The following is a 26,530-nucleotide window of genomic DNA, read 5'->3' as shown; positions in this document are numbered from 1 at the left end:
TAAAAATACAATGGGCTTTTATTAAATATACATTTTCTCTCATGCATATTTTCTTCTGATATACAGTCTAAAAACTGCTGGGTTGAAAACAACCCAATTTGGGTTCTTTTTGGCAACCCAGCGCTGGGTCAAAAAGGGACAAACCCAAAGCTGGGTTATTTTAACCCAACCAGTTGGGTTTTTATGTTTAACCCAGCATGCTGGTTTGCTTTTTTAATAGTTTAAAATAAGTACATTGCTAGGCTAAAATGAACCCAAATTAAACTAGGCATTAAACGTGTTAATCTTTTTCATTTTAAAACCACTTTTACACACAAATAATAACCGTCAAAAGGTAAATGGTAAAATATTTTGGTAAATTTTTTATATTGTATAAAAATATGCAAAAACACCACAATAATTGTACAATTAGTTAAGTTCTTTACCAACTATTCTGGCATGACAGTACACAAATAAATGTTTTTTAGAATCTCTAAACGATAAAGATAAGCCCTTTACTGTGTAAAAATGTGTCCATACATAAATGAAATGAGCACTAAATTTTGTCTGTGGTAGACTTGAATAGTTCTAACACACTTTTCAGTATTTATTTATGTGACTCACTTTGATATAATATGCCCAGATTTGCCTTTAATGTCAAATACAGTTTTTTTTTTCACCAATTCTGTCATTCCACTGTACAGTTTTAATAATCACCTCTGGAAGGTGGTGAACACGTTTATTTCACTTAACTTACTTCTGGTTAAACCATGATGTTAAAACTCACCCTAATCTCCCCTATTAGAATAATAGCCTACTGAAAGTGTTATTGCAGAGGGAATGAAGTGAACACAGCTCTCTTCAGTAGGTGGAACATTTTCTTATAGGAAAATAGCAAGAGGAGGAGAGAAGGGATGCGAGAATAAAAAGCACCGTCATACAACATTAATTCACATGAAATATTCAGCAGTCTTAACCAAGTCACGTGGCGGGCATAGGGATATACAGACAGCGCGCCTTTAGGCCACGCCCACATTGGGTGGGAGCTGGGAGGGGGTGCAATCCAACGCTTTCCATTGACTTTTCTGTTGCGGGAAGCTGCCTCCTTCCCATTTCTGACTTACAATAAAAACCAGAGCAATGCCTAAAAGCTGCTATGTGACAAGGTGTACAGTAAACAAGCTAAAAACAACCCCACAACCCTACGTTTTTATAAGTTGTCGTAAGAGTTTCTTTAAGTTCTCAAGAGTAATAGGACACGTTGCGTTCTACTTTTGTGTCCTAGACGCTCATTTGGGGTCGACAGTTCATAAAAACGTAGTTCTGGGTTTTTTAGTTTGTTTACTGTACACCTTGTCACATAGCAGCTTTTAGGCATGGCTCTGTTTTTGTCATAAGTCAGATATGACAAGGAGGAAGCTTCCCGCAATAAAAGGCAATGGTGAGCGTTGGGCGTGGTTTTCAAATTTTGACGCGAGAATAGTAAAGTGATACAGTATGCGAAGTTGCTGTAAACTACTCAAAACTTAGTTATACTATAATATTAGTTCAATAAGACGATTAGTTATGTCTCTGCAGGACAGTGACGTGCCCCGTGCAAGCTCTGGTCACGTCACATTGGTTTGGGCGGGCCCAACGGCCCGTGGGGTCCATGACGACCTGTGTAGAAGAGGATAAGGGTACCGCCTAAAAACAGACGCTTTTATTGGACACACAGTGTTGCTATGAGCAGCGGGATGTCCGCATCAGCGCATCAGCAGTGGAACCGAAGCTAACTACAAACGCTATAACATAACGAGGGAGGAATCTTTAGGGAGGTGTCGGTGCCGTATTATCCGAGATGAGGAGAGCATTGCCGCAGTGAGCAAATAATCTCATCAGCGGGCTCTGGATTGCATGTCCCTTACAGACGCTGACATTTATAAAAAGCAAGGGTACTCGGGTTTGAAGCTGCTAGTGGTTGCTTGGTCAAAGTAGACGTCCGAAAGACCATTCATTAAAATGATATTTCAAGGGACAGCTGTGCACTTTATAGTTTTATGACGGATTAAACAACGTGACAACCTCTGTCAGCTATTGGTGAGTTAAATTCTGATATTAGTTTCATATTGAAAGTAATTATTTTACAGCTTTTAAAGCAATTTGTGGCATGAATTTTTGATGTAAGGGAGCTTACCAATTACTTGAAAAGGAATGTAATGTAGTAGTTAGTTGTTAGTCAGTAGTTACTATATATATTTTCTGTTTTGCTTTTTTCAATAATTGTAAAAATATTTTATCATAATTAATATTACCCATTATCCTTTATGTATGTAAACGACAAGTCAGTCATCAAATGATGTCAAATGCGTCAGACTATTGCAGGTATGGCAAACCGTTTTCACATTTATTAATTTAATACAAAACTAATGTCTTTTCTATGTATCTAGCACTTTTTTTATTTAGTATTAAGTAATCCAGTATTTACATTGTTTTATGTATTAATTCCAGTAGTGAGTAATATTGTTAATATGTACCTACTTTGTAGAACTTACTTATTTGCTGACAGTCATTATCCCATAACTGTTGTTCTTGGTGACAAATTTCCAGTATTCCAGTTGTTACTAACATTTCAGAATTTAGAATTTAGAATTTTTTACTAAATTATATACTACATCCTATAAAGTATACATTCCTAATGGTCATTATTTAAGATGAAAAAAAAATTCCCCATGTAAATACAGTATGTACTTGTTTCTAATAAATATACACTAGTAAATATGGATTTGTATTATTTGGATAGTCTTCTTGTATCTAGTTAAGTTATAAATACTAGTATGTAAGGAACAAGCACTTAAAATAAATTACTTTTGGGATAAGTACTAGTTTCTAATGAATACTTAGTAGTGAAATAGAAACAGCTAGGGACACAAAAAAGATGAGTTAGTTTCAGGAATAAATGTTAAAAGTGCTTGCCATATTGCAGGTGCATTCATTCAAGGAGGACCATGCAAACGGATGAATGTCACAAATGAGTGTCCAGCGATTCACTGGTCATGGAAAACTGGACTGGATCCAACTCTGAGCAGCAGCCTGTGGGCTTTACAGTTCCTTCTGTCCCCTCAAAAAAGACTGTAATTTATGAAAATGGCAATGAACATCCCACTCACGCAGACCCCACATCTACAGCACACAGAGGGGCCAGCGATCCAACCGCATACCCTCTAGATTACAAAGGTCTGGTCCGACAAAGATTTATACGCCGAAGTTTGTGGTTCTCTGAGTCAGAGGACCAAGATTTGGAGATTTCAGAAAGTGACACCACCAGCAGTCCTGTTAAAAGTAGGCATATTGCTGTCCAGAGGAGCTTTAACGTCGAGTGTCAGGTGGGACAGGGGGAAGGTGTAAAAGAGAACTTCACCAAAGAGGCAGAGACTAGTGACGCTGAGGAAAAAAAGGATGCTGAACCATCTGAAGCATCCACGAGTGCGGGGAAAGCTGGGAGTGATGAGAATGAGGAAGAGGCCGAAATGAAGGCCGTATCCACCTCTCCAGGTGGACGCTTTCTTAAGTTTGATATTGAGCTTGGCAGAGGGTCCTTCAAAACGGTTTATAAAGGCCTGGACACTGAAACGTGGGTGGAGGTGGCCTGGTGTGAACTTCAGGTAAGGAAAATGCACTTACAAAGAGTTTCAAATCTTGCAGTTACTCCTATTGGCATTCTATCACGTCTTTTCCTTTTTCCCATAAAGGCTTTGTCTGTTATTTGTATTTCCAAATTTGTTGACATGATATTTAATATCATTATCCTTGATATGGCAAAAAAAGTGCCAACAGATCTAGTTTATTTGTCGAGCACAATGACTTGATTTGCAGGATATCAATTATCTAGAAGTTAAAACTGTGAACTGGAAGTAAAGATTAAGCTTCTGTGTAGTTTGTTATTAACTAAAAAGTCTGTATTTTTCTGATTGATCCTGTTGCCATTCAAAAAGCCTGCTCCTTTTACAAGTTTGCCGGCTCATCTGATATGGCCTATTTCCTTTTATCAGCACTATTGATTGTAAAATGGAGAGATTGAATCACCATGACCACATCTAGATCAGATTTCCTTTGTTTCCGTGTTGTAGTTTAGAATAATTTGAGGTTCAGCTGAGTTCAACAGAGAATAGCAAGTGTTAAAATTTTGTCATTACTTTCTGGAATATTGAAAGAGACGATTATGTTAAAAGTGATGCATCTGTTCGTAGTTTGTGGTAAAAATAGTTGGCTATTATATTTCAGAACTCACTCAAAAATCGTTGAAGTAGACATTTAGAGTAGGGTGTGGACACAAACAAACTAGAGAAGCAGTGCACATCCCTGGAGAATCAGTCCCCTCTGCATAGAGGTCATGTGCACTTACCTGCTGAAATGATGCAATAGTACAATGCTTTAAAGTAGTTATATTCTGTTATATTCTCCTCTTTTTAAAATAAAACAGTCATGATTTACCCGATCACTTTGTGCTTTGTGATCAGGTAAAACATGACTTAGGGTCATATACAATAACATTTACCCTTTATTATTTTCATATAACATGTTTACTGTATACAATCAGCAGAAAAGTTGAATGAAAAATACCTTGCAGACTACTAAGAAGAAGCTTATTTTCATTTAGGGAAGACAGGATTATTTCTACGTTCACTGTCTATGGAAGGATGACTAGGCAGTTATCTCTGGAATTCTGATGTTAAACATGAGGATGGTCTGGTTTTTGTTTCTGTGTCTGAGCAGTGTTATAAAAAAGGATGCTCTCAGTTAATATTTGTGAGATTTTTGCTTTGTCTCTCTGAATGAGTGACTTACTTCCTTTTTCATTCTATTCTATATTTGAGAGAGTGTTACTGTTTGTATTGCAGCCATTGTATGGGGATGCTGTTGTTTTTTTTTTTTCTCCGTAGGATTTATCCTGCTTTGTGAATCTTAAAAATCACATGGAGGGAATTAGCATATATTGTGACAGCTGAGCATAGCGGTCATAGCAAGGCAAAAATCGCTGAGTCCCCTAAATCTGCTTGGAGGGAGAAGAGAGAGAAAGGAAGATACAGGGGAACAGGTCATATGAGGTGAAGATGGCTGTGTACTCAGGAACATGACTTCCCTCACATCAAGGAGTAGCATTCTCGAGACAATATAAGAGATATTTCTAATGGACCATTTTATGTACAGCTGAACGCCCAAACTGACTTATCCCTCATTTGTCTGACGAGGATGCATCAGCAGCATAATGGACAAATAAAAAAGCTGTTGTCTTCAGCTGTCTGTGATTCTTCATTATCTCAGGAAAAAATATCAGAGCCACGACCCGGCCATATGTAAAAATGAAAAGCCCATTTCCCTGAGAGCTTCTTATTTAACGCACCCCTAAAAATAATCAATGCCACAGTGTTTAATTCATTTGTGTTTAAAATGTATCAGAAATGCAGTGTAGGTTTGGGATTCTTTTTCAGCGTATTAACATATTTAACTTTGCAATTCACTCTTATATAAACCACCTAGGAATCTGGTAGCATGTTTGGTCTGTGCCTATAGACTGTGGAGTAAATTGAGAATGGGGGAGGTCGAATGAAATATAGCCGATAACTGTGTGTGTGTGTGTGTGTCTCTGAGTTTATGAGAGGTATTAGATGGTGCAGTGTGGGGGTGAGTCTCAGAGGTTTTATGGTGTTGCACATCACCTGATTGTGAGGGACAGAGATGTTACAGATACTCCCTGTCAGCGTTTAGTAAATTAAGCAGCAGGAAGAGGGCAGATGCAAAGTTATTGATTTGGTCAGATTCTTGACCATAGCTACACAAGAGAGTGAACCACCAGTGACACTTTAACTGTAGCATTTTCAAGCCTAGCACAACTGCTATTACCAGTAGGTTTAGCCCTACTGCAAACCGGCTTCAGTCAAAGGGATTCAATATGTTAATCAAACATCCCTCTCTTTGAGGGGTATACACATTTTGCCTTTCATGTTGCATCAATATGCTTTCATAACTGTAATTTAGTTTTTCTTATCTGCCTTTGATCTTCTTGACTTTCTTAGTCATATCATGTTCAGAGATATTGTCCTCACCCCCACCCCCACACAAAAAATAAAGAATACAATAAAACAGATATATTGTCTATCCTTAGAAAGATATTACAGCATGTGTGCTTTAAATCAATAAAGACTGACTCAAAGATCTCTTTAGAATGCATGTCTTCCACTGGTCTAGAGTTATTTTATAGAGCTATCTTTTTCCTATAAGGAGGAAAATTGAGTTTTTACAACAACGTTGCAGCTTGGTAAATTCAGTTCATTGCACCTCTTAAATATCTTGTTACCATATGTTTGTTTATCAAGCCATCTCTCTTTCCACCTGTCTTTCTGTCTCTCATTTTTCTCCTGGGAAACCTCAAAAACCAATGCTGTCCCCTTGCCATCCCAGGATCGTAAACTGTCCAAAGCGGAACGTCAGAGGTTTAAAGAGGAAGCAGAAATGCTAAAAGGTCTTCAGCATCCAAACATTGTTCGCTTCTATGACTTTTGGGAATCTCCTCTTAAGGGGAAGAAGTGCATTGTTTTAGTCACTGAACTGATGACTTCTGGAACACTGAAAACGTGAGTCAAATAAAACAAAGTAACAACTGATGCTATCACACCAGGGTTAGCTTCTTAGTTGGTTTGAGTTGCTAGCTGTGGGACACCAAGAAATGTTATCTGCTCTATTACAACTTGCTTAACTTTGCAGAAAACCCAATTTTGTCCACAATATAAAATTTGGGAATTTGTGAAGACAATGATCTCCAATTCTGTTTCTATTATTATGTAGATATCTCAAGCGATTCAAGGTGATGAAACCAAAAGTTTTACGAAGCTGGTGCAGGCAGATCTTAAAAGGTCTTCACTTTCTCCATACGAGGACTCCTCCCATCATCCATCGGGACCTGAAGTGTGACAATATCTTCATCACTGGTCCTACAGGCTCCGTCAAGATTGGAGATCTTGGCCTGGCCACTCTAAAAAGAACTTCCTTTGCCAAAAGTGTAATCGGTAATAGTCCGGAGAGGGTTATGAGATTTATCAGATTAGGCTACATTGAATATAACATTTATATAGCCTGTTTCGATGGCGTGGACTGTAGCTTACATCCATGTAGTTATTGATTTCTTTACCTTCTTGGTTCTTTTTCTATTTTAGGTACTCCAGAGTTTATGGCCCCTGAGATGTATGAGGAGCATTACGATGAATCAGTAGATGTGTATGCATTTGGGATGTGTATGCTAGAAATGGCTACCTCTGAGTATCCATACTCAGAGTGTCAAAATGCAGCACAAATCTATCGCAAAGTTACTAGCGTAAGTTTGAGCCAAATACTCCTCACCAACCGTCATTAATTTTTTTAAGAATGGAATATTACATAAAACATGTTGCATAATGCATTTATTCAGAAATTGTCCCATTCTGTTAAATGGAAGAATGCATTTTACACATGATTTACGTTGATAATAATTCTGTGCCCTGCAGCGTTTTGCTTCAACTAGGGATGCACTGATCCTATACTCAGGATCAGTGTAGCTCTGATACTGGCATATTCTGTGGATCAAGTATTGGTCAGGCGAGACCGATCCAAATCCGATATTGTGCGTATACTATTTTGTGTTATAGTTGAGCCCCACGAAAAGCACAAAAACATTATAAAGCACCAAAATGTTTTTGTGCACTATATTTCAGGTGTTTCAGTTCACTTAAACTCTTCTTTATGCTGCGGCTGTCTGTCATTCTCCATTCAGCAATCAAATTGCATGTTGCGCTCGGTAACAGTCAAAACCATAAAACTCTCTTCAAGAGCGCACAGTAACTGAGGTTTAAAACTGTTCAAAGAAAAGCCTCATTAAACTAATGCACATATTTAATACACTACATATCAATATGTCTTCCCTTTGTACTAGTGATGTACAGTTTGCGAACTAATTGTTTGATTTAACCGGTTCTTTTTAGTGAACCGGTTGAACCAGTTCACCAAATTGGACTGAATCGTTTGAAATGTTACGGGTCTCCATTAAGCATTTATCCATAAGTTACTTAAGTTATTTTCTTTTTTAACATGGCTGACACTCCCTCTGAGTTGAAATAAACCAATATCCCAGAATTATTCATTTACTCAAACAGTAAACTGACTGAACTGCTGTGAAGAGAGAATTTAAGATGAACATGAGCAGAGCTGCTTGTGTGTTGTACTAACTGTTCTATGCAGACTCGGAGGGCTGCACAGCCTGCACACTGTGTCTCTGTGTTGTTTCAAGCTCATCATTCTGCACACAGGATGTGCATAAGTAATCGGTGCCACTTTGTATTGGCACCATTAGTATTATAATACTTTTCTGCACAAAGATTAATAATTGTCTTTCTTGTTCTGTCCTATCTACCACGTTGCAGCCTTCATTACTGTTCTATACATTTAAAAGAAACATATTTTAGATTTCTATATAAATATATATACTTGATTTACAATAATGTAATTTACAATGCAAAGAGCAATGAGCAAACATTTTACAAATTTTTAGACATATTCATTTTTATTTGTAAATACAATTATTCACTATTTTATAACATTTTTGTGCACCATTGATTTTTCTAGAGTATCTTTTGTTGCTGAACTATCCAATAACCTAGTTTATAATAGTATTTTTGTCATAGATTGTGATTATATATTTTTTCATTTGTTATTTTAAATTCAAATGAAGTTGTCTATACGTAGTAGATTGTGTTTAACACACAAAAGAGTGACAATCAAGTCAACACAGAGAAGTATAGCAATTCTACATTGAAAAAAAAAAACTGCTCTGTATCGGATTGGATCAGTATCGGCAGAATTTTTCGGTATCGGATCGGTTCTGAATTTTTTTTATTGTTATTGCATACCAAGCTTCAACCCTAATCAAACACACCTGAACAAGCTTTTCAAGGCGTGAAGGGATAGTAAACTACAGGCAGGGTTTAATAGGGTTGGAGCAGAACTCTGCAGGACTGTGGCTCTCCAGGACCGGAGTTTGCCACCCCAGATCTATGTCATGTTTTGTATTTACAGTCAGATACAAAGGAATTTTATTTATTATTACTATTATTTTTTTTTTGCTGTAAAATGTCCTTTCTCAAGGGGATTCAATGAAAATGTGTGTGTGTGTGTTGAACTCCTTTTTAATTCACTGCACACAGGGTGTGAAGCCAGCCAGTTTCAGTAAGGTGACCGTGCCTGAAATAAAAGAAATCATTGGAGAGTGTATCTGCCATCACTATGAGGAAAGGTGAGTCCATCAGCCGAATAGTCTCCTGTCACATAACCATAAAGGTCAAAAAGCCTATGCTCCTGTCAGATATAGCATGTCATATGATCAGACAACCTTTTCTTGGAATGCTTTATTTATCTAATATGCTTTACAGGAACTTGCTTTTGCAGTAATTTGAACCTTGCTAAGGACATGTATTTTGATTCTGATTGTATACTGCATGCATGGATCATCAATCAGTCAAATAACTTACCATTATTAACAACTTACAATTTGCTACAGCAACTTAATAGCATTGTTCATAGTCCTTCAGATGTCGGACTTGTTTTTTAAAACATCTTCTGCTCATCTTGTCTTGTCCATTTGAATTCATTACATATGGGTTGCTATAGCACAATCAACTTTTACAGGTCTTTACAAACCAAATGTCATCTTCCTCTTCTAAAAGGTTCTCTATAAAGGACTTACTAAATCATGCATTCTTTGCGGAGGACACTGGAGTTAGAGTAGAGCTGGCAGAAGAGGATGACGGCAATAAGTCTTCCATTGCCTTAAGGCTTTGGGTTGAAGACCAGAAGAAACTTAAAGGGAAGTATAAAGACAGTGGTGCTATCGAATTTACCTTTGACCTGGACACAGAAGTCCCTGAAACAGTTGCCCAGGAAATGGTAAACAAGTGTGATTTTTAGAAATGCAACATTTTAAGATACACACAGACATGTATTGAATATTCATATTTGGGAATACTTATTTATTTTCCAAATCTCCTAGAGTTAAACAGCTGAGTTTTACCATTTTCTAATCAATTCAGTCGATCTCCGGGTTTGGTGGTAGCACTTTTAGCTTAGCTTAGCATAGATCATTGAATCTGATTAGACTGCTTGCATCTCACTCAAAAATTATCAAAGAGTTTCTATATTTATCCTATTTAAAACTCGACTCTTCTGTAGTTACATCTTGTACTAAGACTGACAGAAAATGAAATGTTGTGATTTTCTAGGCTGATATGGCTACAAACTATACTCTGATTCCGGCGTATTATTCAAGGAACTTTGCAGACAAGTTTTAATTAGGAAAATATAGAAACTCTTTGGTCATTTTTGAGTGAGATGTTAACGGTAAAGTTAGATGTCAGATTAAATGATCTATGCTAAACTAAGATAAAACTGCTACCACCAGACCTAGAGATTGGCTGAATAGATTAGAAAATGGCAAAACTCAACTGTTTAACTCTAGGGAAGTTGGGAAATGAGCCTATTTTCAAAAAAAGTGTAGTGTTCCTTTAAGACTTGTTCAATTATCTATTCTGGCAGGTGGACTCTGGCTTCTTTTTAGAGACTGATGTTAAGATTGTGGGTAAGTCTATCCGTGACCGTGTGTCTCTAATAAAGTGGAGAAGACAGAGGAGTGCCTCAGCCAGTAATGGAAAGATAGAAGAGAGAAGAATCAAGACTCAGGCACAAAATCTCCTTCAGGTGCCCTCCACAGGGCCACCAGTTGGTGGACCACCCAGTCTTCAATCTGAAACAGAGGAGCTACAGACTGAAGCAGTCAGCCTGATTTGCAGTCCCCAAATAAGTGCTGCTACAGCTACACGTGAGAGACTATAGATCTATAGATATATGTATAGTTGACACTGTGGTACTTAATTCTTCAAAGATATCCATACAAAAGATGAAAAGACCAGTACAATATTGTTTTTCTATTTTAAAGTACATTATAAATCATTATATGAATGGGTCTTAGATTAATAAAGATATCCACAGAACCAGGAATATTTTGTAATATCCACAGAACCAAGAGATTAATTTCACTTGATTATATTTAACTTGATTATATTATGTTTTGTATAACTTACTTAATGCAGGTATGCAACAGTTTCCCTTGCTTGAACAACTTGAATATGTACTTTGTGTTGTTTGTCCCAACCAATGCAGCAGACAGCAGTGCAGACTCAACAGTGGTAACAGGCGCTTCAGGTAACCAAGACCGCACCGCTCAGCAATCCCTATTTGAGTCCATTTCCACTGCCCAAAGGGTCTTAAGCCCTCCAGCACAGTTTCCGGCTCAGTTTCCAGAATGTGCTCAACATCCATCTACTGCACACCTGCCTCTGGGGACTCAACAACAACCTGCTCTACAAATGCCCCATGGTGTCCCACAACAAACCATTGGTCAGTTACTCCATGGGACCCAGCAACAACCTAGTCCTCAGCAACCCCACAGAGCCCAACAACAGCCTAGTGCTCCCATGAACCAGGCTGCACAAGCACCCCAGCAACAACCCACCGTTCAGCTGCACCAGCAATATCAGCAGTCAACTCAACAGCTACAACAAGGGGCTTTTCAGCAATCTTCTGTACACCTACATCATAGCGCCTACCAGCAACCACCTGTAAGTTTGTATTTAAATTCACCATATCATTGCAGTCGAGCTTTACTTTGTTGGAAAACTCCAAGACCACCATCTTCATTCCCATTATTTTTATTCCCTTATAATTGTTTTTATTTTATGTTATGATTACTGTCAACATTTAAAAAATGTGTTTTATTTCCCCCCCCCCAAACTTTGGCTGAATGAGCAGCGACATGGCAGTATTCCTGGTGACTCCCAAAGACCTATGCTATTCTCTGATAACTTCACAGGGACCAGGTGTAGCAGCACCTCATTTCTTGACACATTACGGAGGAGGACTGACCATCAAAATTTGTTAGAACAGCTGCATCATCAGACTTACAGCTGTTACAAACCTGAAGCAAGCTCTAAGGATCAACTGGATCAGTTGTTGTCTAAAAGTGCCTTCATAGGTTCCTCATCATTCACAAATGACGGCCAGGCACCAAATAATGTTTCTGAAGACACCAGAGCTGAATATAGTTCAGAGCAGGTGAAATTTAATTCTCAGGCCCAGCCAATGTTATTCAGTAGGAGGAACTCTGATGTCCAGCCACATTACTGCCAGGCTTGTAAGGCAGTGTTACTGGCTGTAAGGTCAGGGGGTCGAGGGTCTCTCGGTCATGCCTCTTCCTCCCCCATCCACCAAAACATGCCACCTCTTTCCTCATTAAAACCATCGTTCCCACCTGATATAACTCATCCAGACTCCAGTACACCAATCTATATGACCCCACAGTCTCCATATATATCTACGCTGCCTCCAAAGCAAGTTTCTGTTACTAAGAACATACTAAGTTCAATACCAGTTCAAGTCACCCCACCTTCTCCAGTCCATAAAAGCCATTCTCCTTCACAGATTCCTGTGACAGCTCTACCTTACACCATGTCATCATTAAGTCACACCACTGCGTTTACCCCTGTCTGTGTATCTATACCTTCACCGGTTCACACATCTTCCCGGCACATGTCCATATCTTCACCAGTCGATCTACCCTCCCCACTCAGGTCGTCCTCTCCAGTGTCCCCTATCACTGGATCACATTCTCCTAATTTGAGAGACAGCTCAGATTTGTCTCACCTCCATCGCTGTCTAAATCATATCATCAATCGGCGAACCAGTTCCCCAGTGCTGACTGACAGGGCACAGGCTAAAGATGGCTACAGTGATGCTAGTGTTAGGTTCCTTATACCTCAGGTCAAAAGCGTAGGTTCTCTGTACGCACCCCGGTCACATCAGGAAACTGGGTCTTTTTCTGTGCAGGACAGTGAAGCTGGATCAGGTCTTGTGGTAGGTGAAAAATAAAACATTGTAGCTATGATCCCAGCAATGAAGTCTAGAACAAACATTCACTAATACTTTCCAAGCTTTTCCTATATGTATTTAGGTATTGGTCCTAAATTCCAATCTTCTATATAGCATTTAAGAGTAAAATTGTACTTTGTTTTTGGAACTAAATTAAATGTATTTCCTTTAATCGCTGCTATTTTTCAAAAAAGAAAAAAAGAAATCGGACTGTCTTCAGAAGACTAGTATGTCTTTTTATAGGACACAGTCTCTTAGCAGACTGCTAGAAGATGGCACAGCAAGCTGACTGAACAATAAATGACTGCTGTTCCAACACTGCAAATTATCGCTGTCACCCTGTATGCAGTCTCTTTTAGAGCAACATCCCCTGTGTAGAGCAAATCACTGCTCTGTTTGATATCCAACATTTTCTTCTTTTGTCCCTGTCAGTAGCCAATAATTTACCTGTCACATCAAACCATGTGCTGCTAGACTTGCTATTCTACTAATATCTTGAAGAACTGCTTTTGGCTGCGTGCTTAATTGCAAATGTTCCTGTATTAAGATATGCATTTGTGCATGTGTTTCTCAGCCTTCTGCACAATTGGTTCCATCCAAGACCATCTCTGCTCCAGTTACTCCTGTACCGCATGCTCGTCCACATAGCATTCCTGCCTCTGCCCTCTTGGCACAGCAAAACCAGACAACTGTACCACTAGCACAGGAGGTAAGACTGCTATAGGTTTGACCTCCCTTAAATGAGGTCGGATGCATTCCTATGTCTTAGGATAGTGATAATTTAATTTAGTCTTTGTTCTTCCTTGTATTTCTCTCAGTTTCATCTCTATTTCCATCCTGAAGCTTTCCCACCTCAGGTAGACTCAATCTGTATAAACAACATCACAGTCTTTTTTTTAAATGTTCTGGACATTTTTGGATTTCAGTTTCAATAACGCCATAAATCAGTGGTTCCCAATCCTGGTCCTGGAGAACTCCTAACACTACTGCAATACATGGTGTCTCTCTTATCTGACACACACATTTGAGATTTTGGAGTCTTCACCAATGAGCTGATGAGTTGAATCAGGTGTGTTTGAATAGGGAGACATCTAAAATGTGCAGTGTTGGGGGTTCTCCAGGACCAGAAATGGGAACCACTGCCATAAATCTTATCAGTTTATTGAAAGTCCTCTAAACAAGGAATACGTTACATTTCATCACTGAATTTGATAAAGATGTGATAGGCAGCATAATCCATGGGAGCTGTGGATTAAGTATTCTTGAAATGAGTTTTAATTGTAAAATCATTTTTTCTCTCTGTCTTTCCCAGACTTTATCAACATTTCAGCCCCTAGTGCAGCCATCTTCAGATCCTCAGTCCATTCCACAGCATCTATTACAGTCAACATCTTCAATGCTCAGCACCACTAGCCTTCCTTCACAACCACAGCTAAATGTTCAGACACCCCTTCTCCAGCCTCTACAAATCGCCACACAGGTCAGTTCTTGAAACCTGTAACTAAAACTATGTGTGCAACTGCTTTTCTCAGATACCAGAGCAAGTACCCTCTTTAGGCAAGTTTGAAATTTGTTCAACGTTAGATGGCAGAAGTTGAGGGATTTTCTTAATTCTTCATTCAAAAATGTAGCTTTCTAGTTTACCTCTGGCTGTTTACAGTTTTATCTTACTCTTTATTCTTTAGTTTCCTTCGACATTTCCTCTTTTGCCAGAAGGGGGCACATCTGCAGGGATAGAGTCAATACCTTTCTCCTCAGTCTCTTACTCTTTTCCCTACCCCACACATACTCCTCCTGTATCTTCCCCCTACTACTCAGCAAGCCCTATCACTGCTCCACATCCCATACTACCAATGCAGAATATTCCCTGCACGCTAGGAGCAGGAACACCTGTGTCCACCCCTCTGAATGTTCCTAACCCTATACCTCTCCTGGCTATGGCCCTGTCCCCACCCATGCTTCCTCCAGAGGAACATCTGCAGCAGATGTACTCCCCAGTTCCATCACCAGAAGGTGCCCTTTTCCAATCTCAACCCCAACCAACACAGTCCTCCCTTCCCATCCCTAATCCAGCCTCCCTCTTCCAGCGAGACCCATCTATTCCTGAACCTTTTACGGAGGTAAATGATGTGGTTTCTCTCTTGCTTAATGCAAGGATTGTTTTTAATATGGCGAATGTGTATCATAATAATTTCTATGATCACACAAGTGTAAAAGAACAGTAATTACTTTGAGAGGGACAGCAAAATGGCAGTACATCAATCAGGATTGGTAAAGTAGTGCCTTGTCTTAACAAACAGTGATACAAGATAATTATTATTATTCCGTGAGCATTACAATTGAGGTCAAGGCTTCTGTCACACAGTGAAACACAATAACATTTTTCTTCAATAGGAGTTCCCTCGCCATGAGGAAATGCAGACCCTGGCCCCAGCTCACACCATTGTGTCGCAGATCCAGTTCCCTCCACAGGATAGGCAGTCGGAGCCAAATTTTACCACTGCCCAAGCTCCATCTGAGACCATGGAGCCTCCTCTGCAGTCTGCTGGCATACAGACAGGATGTGCTGTTCCTGAGAGTACTGGCAAGCAAATTGCTCCTGCACCAGAGCCCAGCCCATTTCAGCCCAGCACTGAGGCAACAGTAGGCATAAGGCCTCTTTTATATAATTATAATATGTATTCTTAAAATAAAGTACAGCATGGATCACTAAAATAATTATGTTTTCCCTATAGGCACCTGTAGCTATTCCATTCCATAGTTATGTATGTGACAGGTAGGTAGATGTTATTATTCCCTGAAAAATTATGGAAATTGCATATCTCATTGAATGAAACATCATGTGATTCTTTATTTACGATGGGTGTATTTGACCTACTTATAGTGTCAGATACAATCCAATGCATTAAAACAATATAATCATCTCAAATCTCCTAGCAAGTTTTTTTCTTCAGGTTATCTTGTCTTGTTTGTTTAGCCTAAACCAAGATGCAGGTTCTGGTAAAGAAATGAGTGACAGCTATGAGGGACCGACTGGTGGAGGAAAGGGTGATAGCAAACCTAGAAAGCACCACCGCAGATCTACTCGTACGCGCTCACGCCAGGAAAAAATTAACAAGCCAAAGCTAAGCATGCTAAATGTAAGGAGCTAAATGTAACTGTTTTTTTTGTTTTGTTTTTTTTTTGCAGTTACCTCCTAACGTGATATTGTACTTCCAGGTTAGTAAAACAGATGACAAGATGGTGGAATGCCAGCTGGAGACACACAATCATAAAATGGTTACGTTCAAATTTGATCTAGATGGAGACGCACCTGAAGAAATAGCCACTTATATGGTGAGATTAAGGTTATGTGCTGACTTCCAGACCATTACAAAACAATATTGTTCTGCTTAAGATTTGAAATTAAAATGTAAATGTGTATAGTCTGCCATCAGTTTAGTGATTTGGCTGAAACATAAAGCGATTTAATTCTATTACCCTTTTACAAACAGTTTCTTTTCTTTGCAGCTTTGTAGATTTTGTTTCTCTCATTTGTGTATCAGGTGGAAAATGGTTTCATTCTACCAATTGAAAAGGAAATTTTTATAGATCAACTTAAAGACATTGTTGACAAGGCAGAGGACATTCTAAGCGAGGACATGGACGGAGAGAAGACATTAGAACTTGGGACAAATCACTTGCAAGGAAACATTCCTAGGGAACAAGGGGGAGAGGTAATACAGGAAGTCAGAATCTGACACCTCAAATTTGTTATGTGTAATGACTCATCTGAATGATACTAAAAGCCTCCTGTTAATATCTAGGAAATAAAAGGACAGCAACCTGGGGCCCCCCAGCCTGTTTATCAGCAAAATGGTAATCTTTTTGTTTTTGTCCTCCACCTGTATTTGGCAAATGTTAAATTCATGCTCCCCAAATGCTTGCTGAAGAATGGATGCATCAGTCTTCAAACAGTTAGCATGGGTTCTTGTACTTTGTCAGTTCTGCACACAGGTAAGAGGTGGTTCATCATCTGTCCTGTGGAAGAGGCTCCTGTTGCTAGTCAGGATGCATCCTCAGATGGAGGTCCATCTACACAATCTCCATCCACAACAACAGTAACTGATGGGACAGCTCAGCCTAGTGAGAGTGCATCAGCCCAGCCACCAGAACCCAGCACAGGATCTGCCTCTGCATCAATGGGTAATGTCGGGTTACTATATTACTTAGTGTGCATAATAAAGATACAGAAATATTGGAACAAAGAATAAACTGCTTGTCAGGGATTGTATCACAATTGTATAGGCATGTCCCTGTAGCTCAACTGGTAGAGCACTGCGCTAGCAAGCAAGCAAGCGCACGGTTGGGGGTTCGATTCCCCGGGAACACATGATATGTAAAAATTGATAGCCTGAATTCACTGTAAGTGGCTTTGGATAAAAGCATCTGCTAAATGCATAAATTTAATTTAATTTAATTTAATGTCCCCTACTCAAAATAATAAATTGGATGTCTCATAGTCTTTCTTAGAATATGTTTTGTTACATTTAGTCTTTTAGTAAATGCTTTTATCCAAAGCCACTTACAAACGAGGACAATAGAAACAATCAAAACCAACAAAAGAGGAATAATATGTAAGCACTGTGACAAGTCTCAGTTCATCTAACAGTACAATTAGTAAGGGTTTATTTTATAATAAATGAAGAGAAACAATTAGATGGCATAGAAAAAAACAGAGTGCTAGTGTTAGAGGGTTCGTTTTTTTATTAAAAAGAAAATAAGTCAAAAGAATAGAGAACACTAATGTTAGAAATCAAGTACAGTATTGTTCAAAATAATAGCAGTACAATGTGACTAACCAGAATAATCAAGGTTTTTAGTATATTTTTTATTGCTACGTGGCAAACAAGTTACCAGTAGGTTCAGTAGATTGTCAGAAAACAAACAAGACCCAGCATTCATGATATGCACGCTCTTAAGGCTGTGCAATTGGGCAATTAGTTGAAAGGGGTGTGTTCAAAAAAATAGCAGTGTCTACCTTTGACTGTACAAACTCAAAACTATTTTGTACAAAAAAATTTTTTTTCTGGGATTTAGCAATCCTGTGAATCACTAAACTAATATTTAGTTGTATGACCACAGTTTTTTAAAACTGCTTGACATCTGTGTGGCATGGACTCAACCAACTTGTGGCACCTCTCAGCTGTTATTCCACTCCATGATTCTTTAACAACATTCCACAATTCATTCACATTTCTTGGTTTTGCTTCAGAAACAGCATTTTTGATATCACCCCACAAGTTCTCAATTGGATTAAGGTCTGGAGATTGGGCTGGCCACTCCATAACATTAATTTTGTTGGTTTGGAACCAAGACTTTGCCCGTTTACTAGTGTGTTTTGGGTCATTGTCTTGTTGAAACAACCATTTCAAGGGCATGTCCTCTTCAGCATAAGGCAACATGACCTCTTCAAGTATTTTAACATATGCAAACTGATCCATGATCCCTGGTATGCGATAAATAGGCCCAACACCATAGTAGGAGAAACATGCCCATATCATGATGCTTGCACCTCCATGCTTCACTGTCTTCACTGTGTACTGTGGCTTGAATTCAGAGTTTGGGGGTCGTCTCACAAACTGCCTGTGGCCCTTGGACCCAAAAAGAACAATTTTACTCTCATCAGTCCACAAAATGTTCCTCCATTTCTCTTTAGGCCAGTTGATGTGTTCTTTGGCAAATTGTAACCTCTTCTGCACATGCCTTTTTTTTAACAGAGGGACTTTGCGGGGGATTCTTGAAAATAGATTAGCTTCACACAGACGTCTTCTAACTGTCACAGTACTTACAGGTAACTCCAGACTGTCTTTGATCATCCTGGAGGTGATCATTGGCTGAGCCTTTGCCATTCTGGTTATTCTTCTATCCATTTTGATGGTTGTCTTCCGTTTTCTTCCACGTCTCTCTGGTTTTGCTCTCCATTTTAAGGCATTGGAGATCATTTTAGCTGAACAGCCTATCATTTTTTGCACCTCTTTATAGGTTTTCCCCTCTCTAATCAACTTTTTAATCAAAGTACGCTGTTCTTCTGAACAATGTCTTGAACGACCCATTTTCCTCAGCTTTAAAATGCATGTTCAACAAGTGTTGGCTTCATCCTTAAATAGGGACCACCTGATTCACACCTGTTTCTTCACAAAATTGATGACCTCAGTGATTGAATGCCACACTGCAATTTTTTTGAACACACCCCTTTCAACTAATTCAACTAATTGCCCAATTGCACAGCCTTAAGAGCGTGCATATCATGAATGCTGGGTCTCATTTGTTTTCTGAGAATCTACTGAACCTACTGGTAACTTGTTTGCCACGTAGCAATAAAAAAAATATACGAAAAACCTTGATTATTCTGGTTAGTCACATTGTACTGCTATTATTTTGAACAATACTGTAGATAGAACAGAAAAACCAATAGAGAACGCAAGTGTTAGAAGGTACTTTCTTATAAAAAGAAAACCGGTAGTTAGAATAGAAATAGAACAGAAAGTGCAAGTGTTTCAGGGTCAAGTTGATTTTTAATAAATAAAAAGAAAACAAGTGAATAAATTAGAAATAGAAAGAGAGTTCTATTGTCTTAGAGGTTGGAGTGTAGAAGGAAGAGATGTGATTTTAGCCATTTCTTGTAGACCCCTTAAGGACTCAACTGCTCAGAGTTGTGCAGGTCATTCCACCAGTAGGTAACAGTTAAGGTAAAAGTTTGTGAAAGTGATTTTGTGCCTCTTTGGGATGATACTAAAATTGTCTGTTACGTGTAGAACACAAGCTTCAGGAGGGCATATAAGTCTGAAGTAGTGAATTTAGGTAAAGGGTGCAGAGCCAGTGGTTGTTTTGTAAACAAACATCAATGTCTTAAATTTTATGCTAGAGGCTAGTGGTAGCCATTGCAAACAGAGGTGTGACATGCTCTTTTTCAGATCATTAAATACTAATTGCAGCCACATTCTGGATTAGTTGTAGAGATAGATAGAACTGGCTTTAAGACCTCCCAAGAGAGCACTGCAATTGTCCAGCCTGGACAGAATAAGAGATTGAACAGAAGTTGTGCAGCATGTACCGAAAGGAAAGGCCTTCCTAATGTCAAGTAAGGTTGAGTTCAATGTGATGGTTCCTAAGATTTTGTTTTGTTTGTTTGCTCTCTTTCATTCCACAGATTCAGAAGCCTGTGCCACACCACCTCAATCTGGAGGGAGTGATGCTTATGGGGTTTGGAGCCCCCTTTCTATGACCACCACTGATCCTCTGTCTTTGGCTGCTCTTTCCCAAGCTCCCCCTGCCTCACAAGCTGCTGTACTGCCAGTGCAGCCTGCTTCCCATTCAGAGGAGGGGCCACATTTAGGCTCCGCCCAGGTCAGTGTGCAACCATCCTCCCAGCCATGCATGGATCCTCAAAGCTCTCTTTATGTGGACGAGACCCAGAGTGCCCAATTAGGCTCAGTTCCCCCCATGCACACTGCTCAGCAGATGGCTGAAACTGCATGTGCTGTCTCCAGGGTGGAGGACGCTCCATGCTGTCCCTTGGTCATGCCGCTGTCCCTTGAAGTGAGCAGTGGGGCTGAGAGGTCATCCTCTGTGATGCCGCCACCATCACAAGAGAGTACGTCTGCTCGTGAGCAACTTCACACCATTACATCGAGTCGAGTGGAACGCACACAGCAGCCTGTAGTGCTGCAGCAGCCTTTGTCAACTGTGAGTGGAAATAAGGCACCTTCTTTACCTCAAAGCCCTGCTTCTTCACAGCACCACTTTGTCCCTAGTGAATCAGATGGAGAGGCACGTACCAGAGGAGGGTTTGTAGACAGCACTATTAAGACTCTAGATGAGAAACTGAGGAATTTACTGTATCAAGAGTATGCTCCCATGTACCCTTCGGGAAGTGCTGCTGAAACACCTGGTTCTGGCACAGAGTATGTCCAGTCTCCACAAGGACCAGAGAGTGCAGTGGGAGGGTCAGGAACCAGCACACCTAGTCTTATTGGAGAGGGACGATTCAGAGCAGGAGAGCAGTTGGTAAGTTTATACTTTATAGTCATTTTGTCACATTTGTTTTAAATAGATAATATCTGTTTATTAAGATTGGAGGACTTATATTTTTGTATAAACCCACCCATTACCCTTGTTTTCAACATTCTGGTCTTAAAAACCATTTCCAAGTTAAAGATATTTCGATTTTAGACCGGATCGTGCTTGGATCTCCACCTAAATACATTTGGTTTTTGTCTTTTAGCCGCAGATTCCAGAGCGTGTGGACAGTTTAAGCGCTGTCAGCGACTCTGGGGTTGGAGGTATGTTCTTATTTTTTCTCATGACAGATGCTCTTCAAGAAACATTTGTCATTTACAAACACTAAGAAAATTAAAGCCATCTTTCTCTACAGTTGCTGTGTTAAGGAGACATGTGATGCCACACTCTACCTCTTGCTCTGGATCTAGAAGTCGGTATAAGGTACATCATTTACAGCATGCTTTTAATTTCTGCAGGGAAATACAGCGTAATTAATTGTTAATTCCCAGTTTAATAATCTGGGAGCCCTCTCCGTGTTAGTACCAAATGTAATTTTTATGATGAAGTAATGGTTGTCCGTTTTTAATGAAATATGTAAAATAATTCTTATAATATCAGTATTTTGTATTTTTGTTTTGACTTCAATTCTCTGGATTAGATGGTGCCTAGCTCCACTGACATACTGTCAGGTCAAGGTCGGAAGCAGCGTAGCCTGAGCAGCACAGCATCTCCAGCATACCCTGGGGGATTTTTGGGAGAATGTGCAATGTATGAAGAGTCGACTGTGTCAGCTACTACAGTCGGCAGGTTCTCAGTGGTGAGCACAGAAGATGAGATCACACGCAGGAAGCACAGCAGCAGATATTCTGCCCCACCTGACTTTTATCTGGATGCCCCCCCTCCTCTGACCAAACGAGGCTCGCTTCCAAGGGCACAGACCTCAGTCTCAGCGGATGTCACCGTTCACACCCGTTTCATGTCTTCTGACTCTGGGGCTGAGAGCAGCCCCGCCAAAATGGCCCCCACAACGCCATCCCGTCATCGTAGGTCTGAAAGGAGAGGAAGTGACCTCATGAAAAGGGCAGTGGCTTTTCTGAGGCGCTCTGGCCGCAGTAGTAGTGTGCAAAGCTCTGATTCTCCAAGCAGAAAGGGAGCCTATGTCAGCAGTGACAATGATTCAGAGATGGAGGACTCTGATATAAAGAAGGAGCTTCAAAGACTAAGAGAGAAGTGAGTTTATCATGTCTATGTGTGTTTTTGATGCAGAGGAATATAAAATCAATGAAAAGTAATCAAAGCAATATATATAAAATTGCTCGCTTTACCTTAATACAGGCATATGAAGGAGGTAACTGAATTGGAGGCCCACCACCGAGAAGAGATTAAGCTTCTCTACATCAGATTAGGGAAGCCTCCTCCTCCAGGTCTTTACATCTCGCCCACAGTGCCCCCTGCTGGACGCAAGCGCCGGACCAGCAGACACAAACTAAAAGCTGGCAAATTGCTCAGTCCTCTAGTACAACAGCTGAGAAATGTTGCCTCGAAAACTAGTGACAGCAGCAAACCTACTGATTTAACAAAATCAGGTTAGTTATAAAGTTAAAATATCACATTCATATATATATATATATATATATAAGGCAACTTAAAGGATCTTAGCATTTGGAATCTACCCAAGAACATCTCGACATGTAGTTTTTCTCTTTCAGCAGAGACTGCCCCAAGCTTGAATGGGTCTCCTGCCAGGGCTTCTAACTTGTCTGATGGCAAGGCTTATTCTGGGACCAGGACTCTACCTTGTTCTGTGTCTGTTCCAGTTCAGACCCAACAGCCCTGCTCTCTCAAAGGATCTCTCTCCTCCGACAACATCTACTCTGGTCTTCAGGGAGAAGGACCTGGGCCACACAGCCAGCCTGGCCAAGGTGACTTTTATTCTGATTTCTTAGCATTCACTTTAAGAGAGAATTCTTAAAATAAATAACTGGGCTTCATAGCAGATTTTAAATGGTTGATTTGAGAAGATTATCCAGTCAATACCAATTGATCACCCACCTGCATAGAAATAAACATATTGGATGAAATTAGCATTCAAATTAAAACCTTTTATGCATGCACATGTAAGGTTTTTTTATATATATATATATATATATATATATATATATATATATATATATATATATATATATATATATATATATAAATTTAAAATTCTGTAAGTCTTATATATAATTCCCAAATAATTAATAAAATCAATGGGACTTTTACATGGAGGCTTTCACATTAAAAGGCTGAATTACAGCCAGATTTATTTTTATGAATGCATTTAAATTTATGTAATTTTTTTGTGTGTACCCTTTTGTTCTGGCTGCTTGAGTTAGTGATCTCACTCTTTCTCTCACCTCTGTACTTCTGTCCACAGGCTGGCCTCCTTCTCCCCAGGCGTCTGCGCAGGTCACCTATAAATCCAGTAGTAAACCACGCGCTAGATTCCTCAGTGGGCCTGTTTCTCTGTCCATCTGTTTGTATCTCCCTCCTTTCCACCATTCTCCATGTCATATGTTGGGAGCGCCTGCTATCTTTCTCCCACTCTTCTTCTATTTAATCAATTACTTATCTTTTCGCTAATCAGTATTCATGCTTCATCTTTAATCATTATGTGTTTCCTTCCAATGTTTTTGATTCTATCTATTCTGTTTATGCCTACAAAATGTTTTTTTTTTTTTTTTTTATTCAGTTGTCTGTTTTTTATGGCAGTGTTGTTATGCTTCTGGATACTTCCACTAGTTGATCCTCAATTAATTTCAGTATTTTAAAATGTTAACTTGTAATCACTTAATTCTAATGAAGTTTTTTTTTTTTTTTTGGCCATTGTAACTTTAAAAAGTTAAATGACATGTTCCACCTCTTTGTGTGACTCTTTGTGCAGTGATTTTCTACAGAAAACTAATTTTAACTTTTCTTTTTGTAGGGTCAACACTTAAACGCCTGTGTCTGGGTAAAGAACGTGGCAGCAGTAACTATTGTCTTTTCTTCATTTCCAAACTTTAGACTTTAAATATTCAATTTGCATAAACTTAAACCTTGACACTGTTGCTCCTAATGCTTCTAACAACACAAGTTCAATTTCTTGAATAGTTCAAATTCAAAATATGTTAGCTCACAGTTTATAACTTACCTCAAGTTCTCTATACAGTTCTCTATATTTGTTACTATACAGTTGAACACACACTTGCAATGCATCTCCCAAACATTTGCATCTGGATACTTGTCTTTTGATCCTGTTTACATATTGCATTTAATTTTAGAGCAGTATTAACAGTCCTGTTATAATTTAATAAGTCATTTAATATGGTCACAGAAACTGTGAATTGTATTTAGTTTTGTGGCATTTCAACATCTCAAATTTACTTTTTTAATAGGATCTGGAACACCATCAGCTGCCTCTAATCAGTCCCCAATGCCTCCTAGATCCACTCCCCCTCCTCACCAGCCAATTGGTCTCGCCCAAGCACAGACAAACAACAGCAACAACAAGACAGATGCTTTCACACAGCAGCTTCATAGCCTGGTGGATAACTGGGCAGAAGGGGTGAGGACTCCTTCACGCTCACGCTCCCTCAGTGTAAGACCACAGCCCCTGACCCGATCCAGGATCTGGAGCGCTATAGAGGTGACGTTATTCAAAATTCTTCCATAGCAAATATTTAAAGGGTATGTTCACCTAAAACTTTACATTTAAAAATCCTTTATTCATAATATTCCAAAATACTTAAAAAATGCTATATAATGGAATCATGCAGATTTTGAACAACATCAAGATGAGTACATTAAATAATCACTGACATTTCACTATTTCTTTAAATCTTTATGATGATTTTATGCCTCCTTGATACTCATGTTAAAAATTTAGTGTGAAACAAAATAGGCATTCTCTAATGCTAATGTCTTTTTTTAGGCTCCAATTTCAATAGAAAGATTGAATGCTTCTCAGCTGTCTCTTTCATGGCCGCAGATTAATTTCCATGCCTCTGTGATGCCAACTGACACTTCACAAGTACTCCAGTGCAATCTTATGGAGCCTGGTAACCCTTACAGAAGGATGCTGACCGCCCAACACTTAAACATGGACCACTGGCCAGCAATGACTGCCACTTATAACCAAGAAGTCTTTGCTTTCACTGCTGTGCACCCTCCCTCTTGGAAAGCACCTTCTTTCCCCAGCGAGGTTCCTAGTTCTAGAAATATGACCATGTAGCTTCACAATCGCTGTACTTACACTTCTTACTCTGTTGCCAAAAATACTTAAGAGTTTCTTTAGAGTGCTAGTTAGGCCTAGCATTGCGCAATTCTATCTGTTGCAGTTTTAGCATGTAGTTGCTTACAATGTAGTAATCCCACATGAACATGTACAGTATATATTCAGGCCAACAACTTAGGCATATGATCTGTAGTTTACAGTCATTATTATTGTATATATTCATAAACCCTATGTAGCATAGGCATATGTACAGAATGTATATTTTTAATCAAAATCTGTTTAGCTTGCTAGTGTTTGTGCAGAATCAACTTCCTTCACACCTTGAGCTGTACACATATAAATGCTATAAGGTACAGTAAGATGCCCTTAAATTTGTGTAGATATGTATAGACAATGTTCATACTTCTGTAAATATATGCTCTGTCTGCATATGTGCATAAACCGGACAAGTCAATGAAAGACTAATGTTTAGGTCGATCAATGTTTTGGGTTGAATAGTATCACATGATCATGACATCACTGTGAAATTTTCACCGCGTCCTGCAGCGATCGCTAATTTCGCTACGCACTAGACAAAAACACATTATCGCATGCTAGAAAAGTAACAACCAAGACCTGCACTGAGAAAAGAGAGAACTTTACATTTCAGGAGAACAAGCCTGCTAGAGTGCCTTGAACTGACACTGAGGACTGTGCTATGTACATTACCGGCCAGTGTACCAAGGGTAATGGTGACTAATTTTGTGTTACGAAGCATTATCATGTTTTCCTCACCTTCGGTTTATGATGTCCTTTATGGACATCTATAAAATGCATTTCAACACTACCTGTTTGTGGTATAAATTAGTTATGACTGTCATTTTGTTTTGAAGGTATGTGGATTCTTTTTGTTCTCTACATTATCTGATACAGTAAAAAAAAAATCACATTGGCCTAGAGCAAAAAGGGAAGCAAGATTTGTTTTCAAAACTATAAGAACTGTAAAGTTGTTTTTCTGAATCTAAAAAACTAATTGTACAATTAATGAGCTGAATGCTCTCTACTGTTATGGCCATATTTGCAGTTACAGCAATCACATAGCACATTGTCATTATTTAGGTCACACTGCTACTGTTTTTTAATAAAATATCCTAATACTGGAGTTTCCTGGTCGAGAGACAGTGATTTCAAAGTGTTGACACAGACTGATGCTTTGCCATGTCACCCCTAAACTAACTATTAAGATTTAAATTTGAGTTTCAAAATATAGTAATTACTAGTACACAA

At 39.1% G+C, this 26,530-nt stretch overlaps 1 protein-coding gene across 2 annotated transcripts; it reads left to right on the top strand.

Annotated features, from left to right (window-relative positions):
• The first annotated feature begins 1,455 nt into the window (after positions 1-1,455).
• LOC113110808 (serine/threonine-protein kinase WNK2-like) lies at positions 1,456-26,405 on the top strand. 2 transcript variants are annotated; one of them, XM_026274994.1, is made up of 32 exons: positions 1,456-2,058; positions 2,304-2,343; positions 2,945-3,623; positions 6,421-6,593; positions 6,805-7,025; positions 7,173-7,330; positions 9,192-9,280; positions 9,711-9,930; positions 10,576-10,858; positions 11,200-11,657; positions 11,848-12,948; positions 13,538-13,672; positions 13,782-13,820; positions 14,276-14,443; positions 14,649-15,083; positions 15,358-15,606; positions 15,699-15,739; positions 15,941-16,103; positions 16,183-16,299; positions 16,509-16,679; positions 16,770-16,821; positions 16,948-17,148; positions 20,156-21,012; positions 21,230-21,287; positions 21,380-21,447; positions 21,665-22,236; positions 22,342-22,592; positions 22,716-22,928; positions 23,426-23,524; positions 23,975-24,019; positions 24,426-24,676; positions 24,962-26,405. In XM_026274994.1, exons 3-32 carry the CDS (start codon positions 3,015-3,017, stop codon positions 25,259-25,261), a joined length of 7,797 nt encoding a protein of 2,598 aa, XP_026130779.1. In that variant the 5' UTR covers positions 1,456-2,058; positions 2,304-2,343; positions 2,945-3,014; the 3' UTR covers positions 25,262-26,405. The 2 variants fall into 2 exon arrangements, with proteins under 2 accessions (XP_026130779.1, XP_026130780.1); XM_026274995.1 differs by lacking the exons at positions 2,304-2,343; positions 11,848-12,948 and having other exon boundaries at positions 1,460-2,058.
• The last annotated feature ends 125 nt before the right edge of the window (positions 26,406-26,530 follow it).

The sequence above is a fragment of the Carassius auratus genome, chromosome 11 (assembly GCF_003368295.1).
Source record: "Carassius auratus strain Wakin chromosome 11, ASM336829v1, whole genome shotgun sequence".
Lineage (NCBI taxonomy): Eukaryota > Metazoa > Chordata > Actinopteri > Cypriniformes > Cyprinidae > Carassius > Carassius auratus.
The sequence above is the reverse complement of the archived record's forward strand: the minus strand, read 5'-3'. Positions and strand labels throughout refer to the sequence as shown.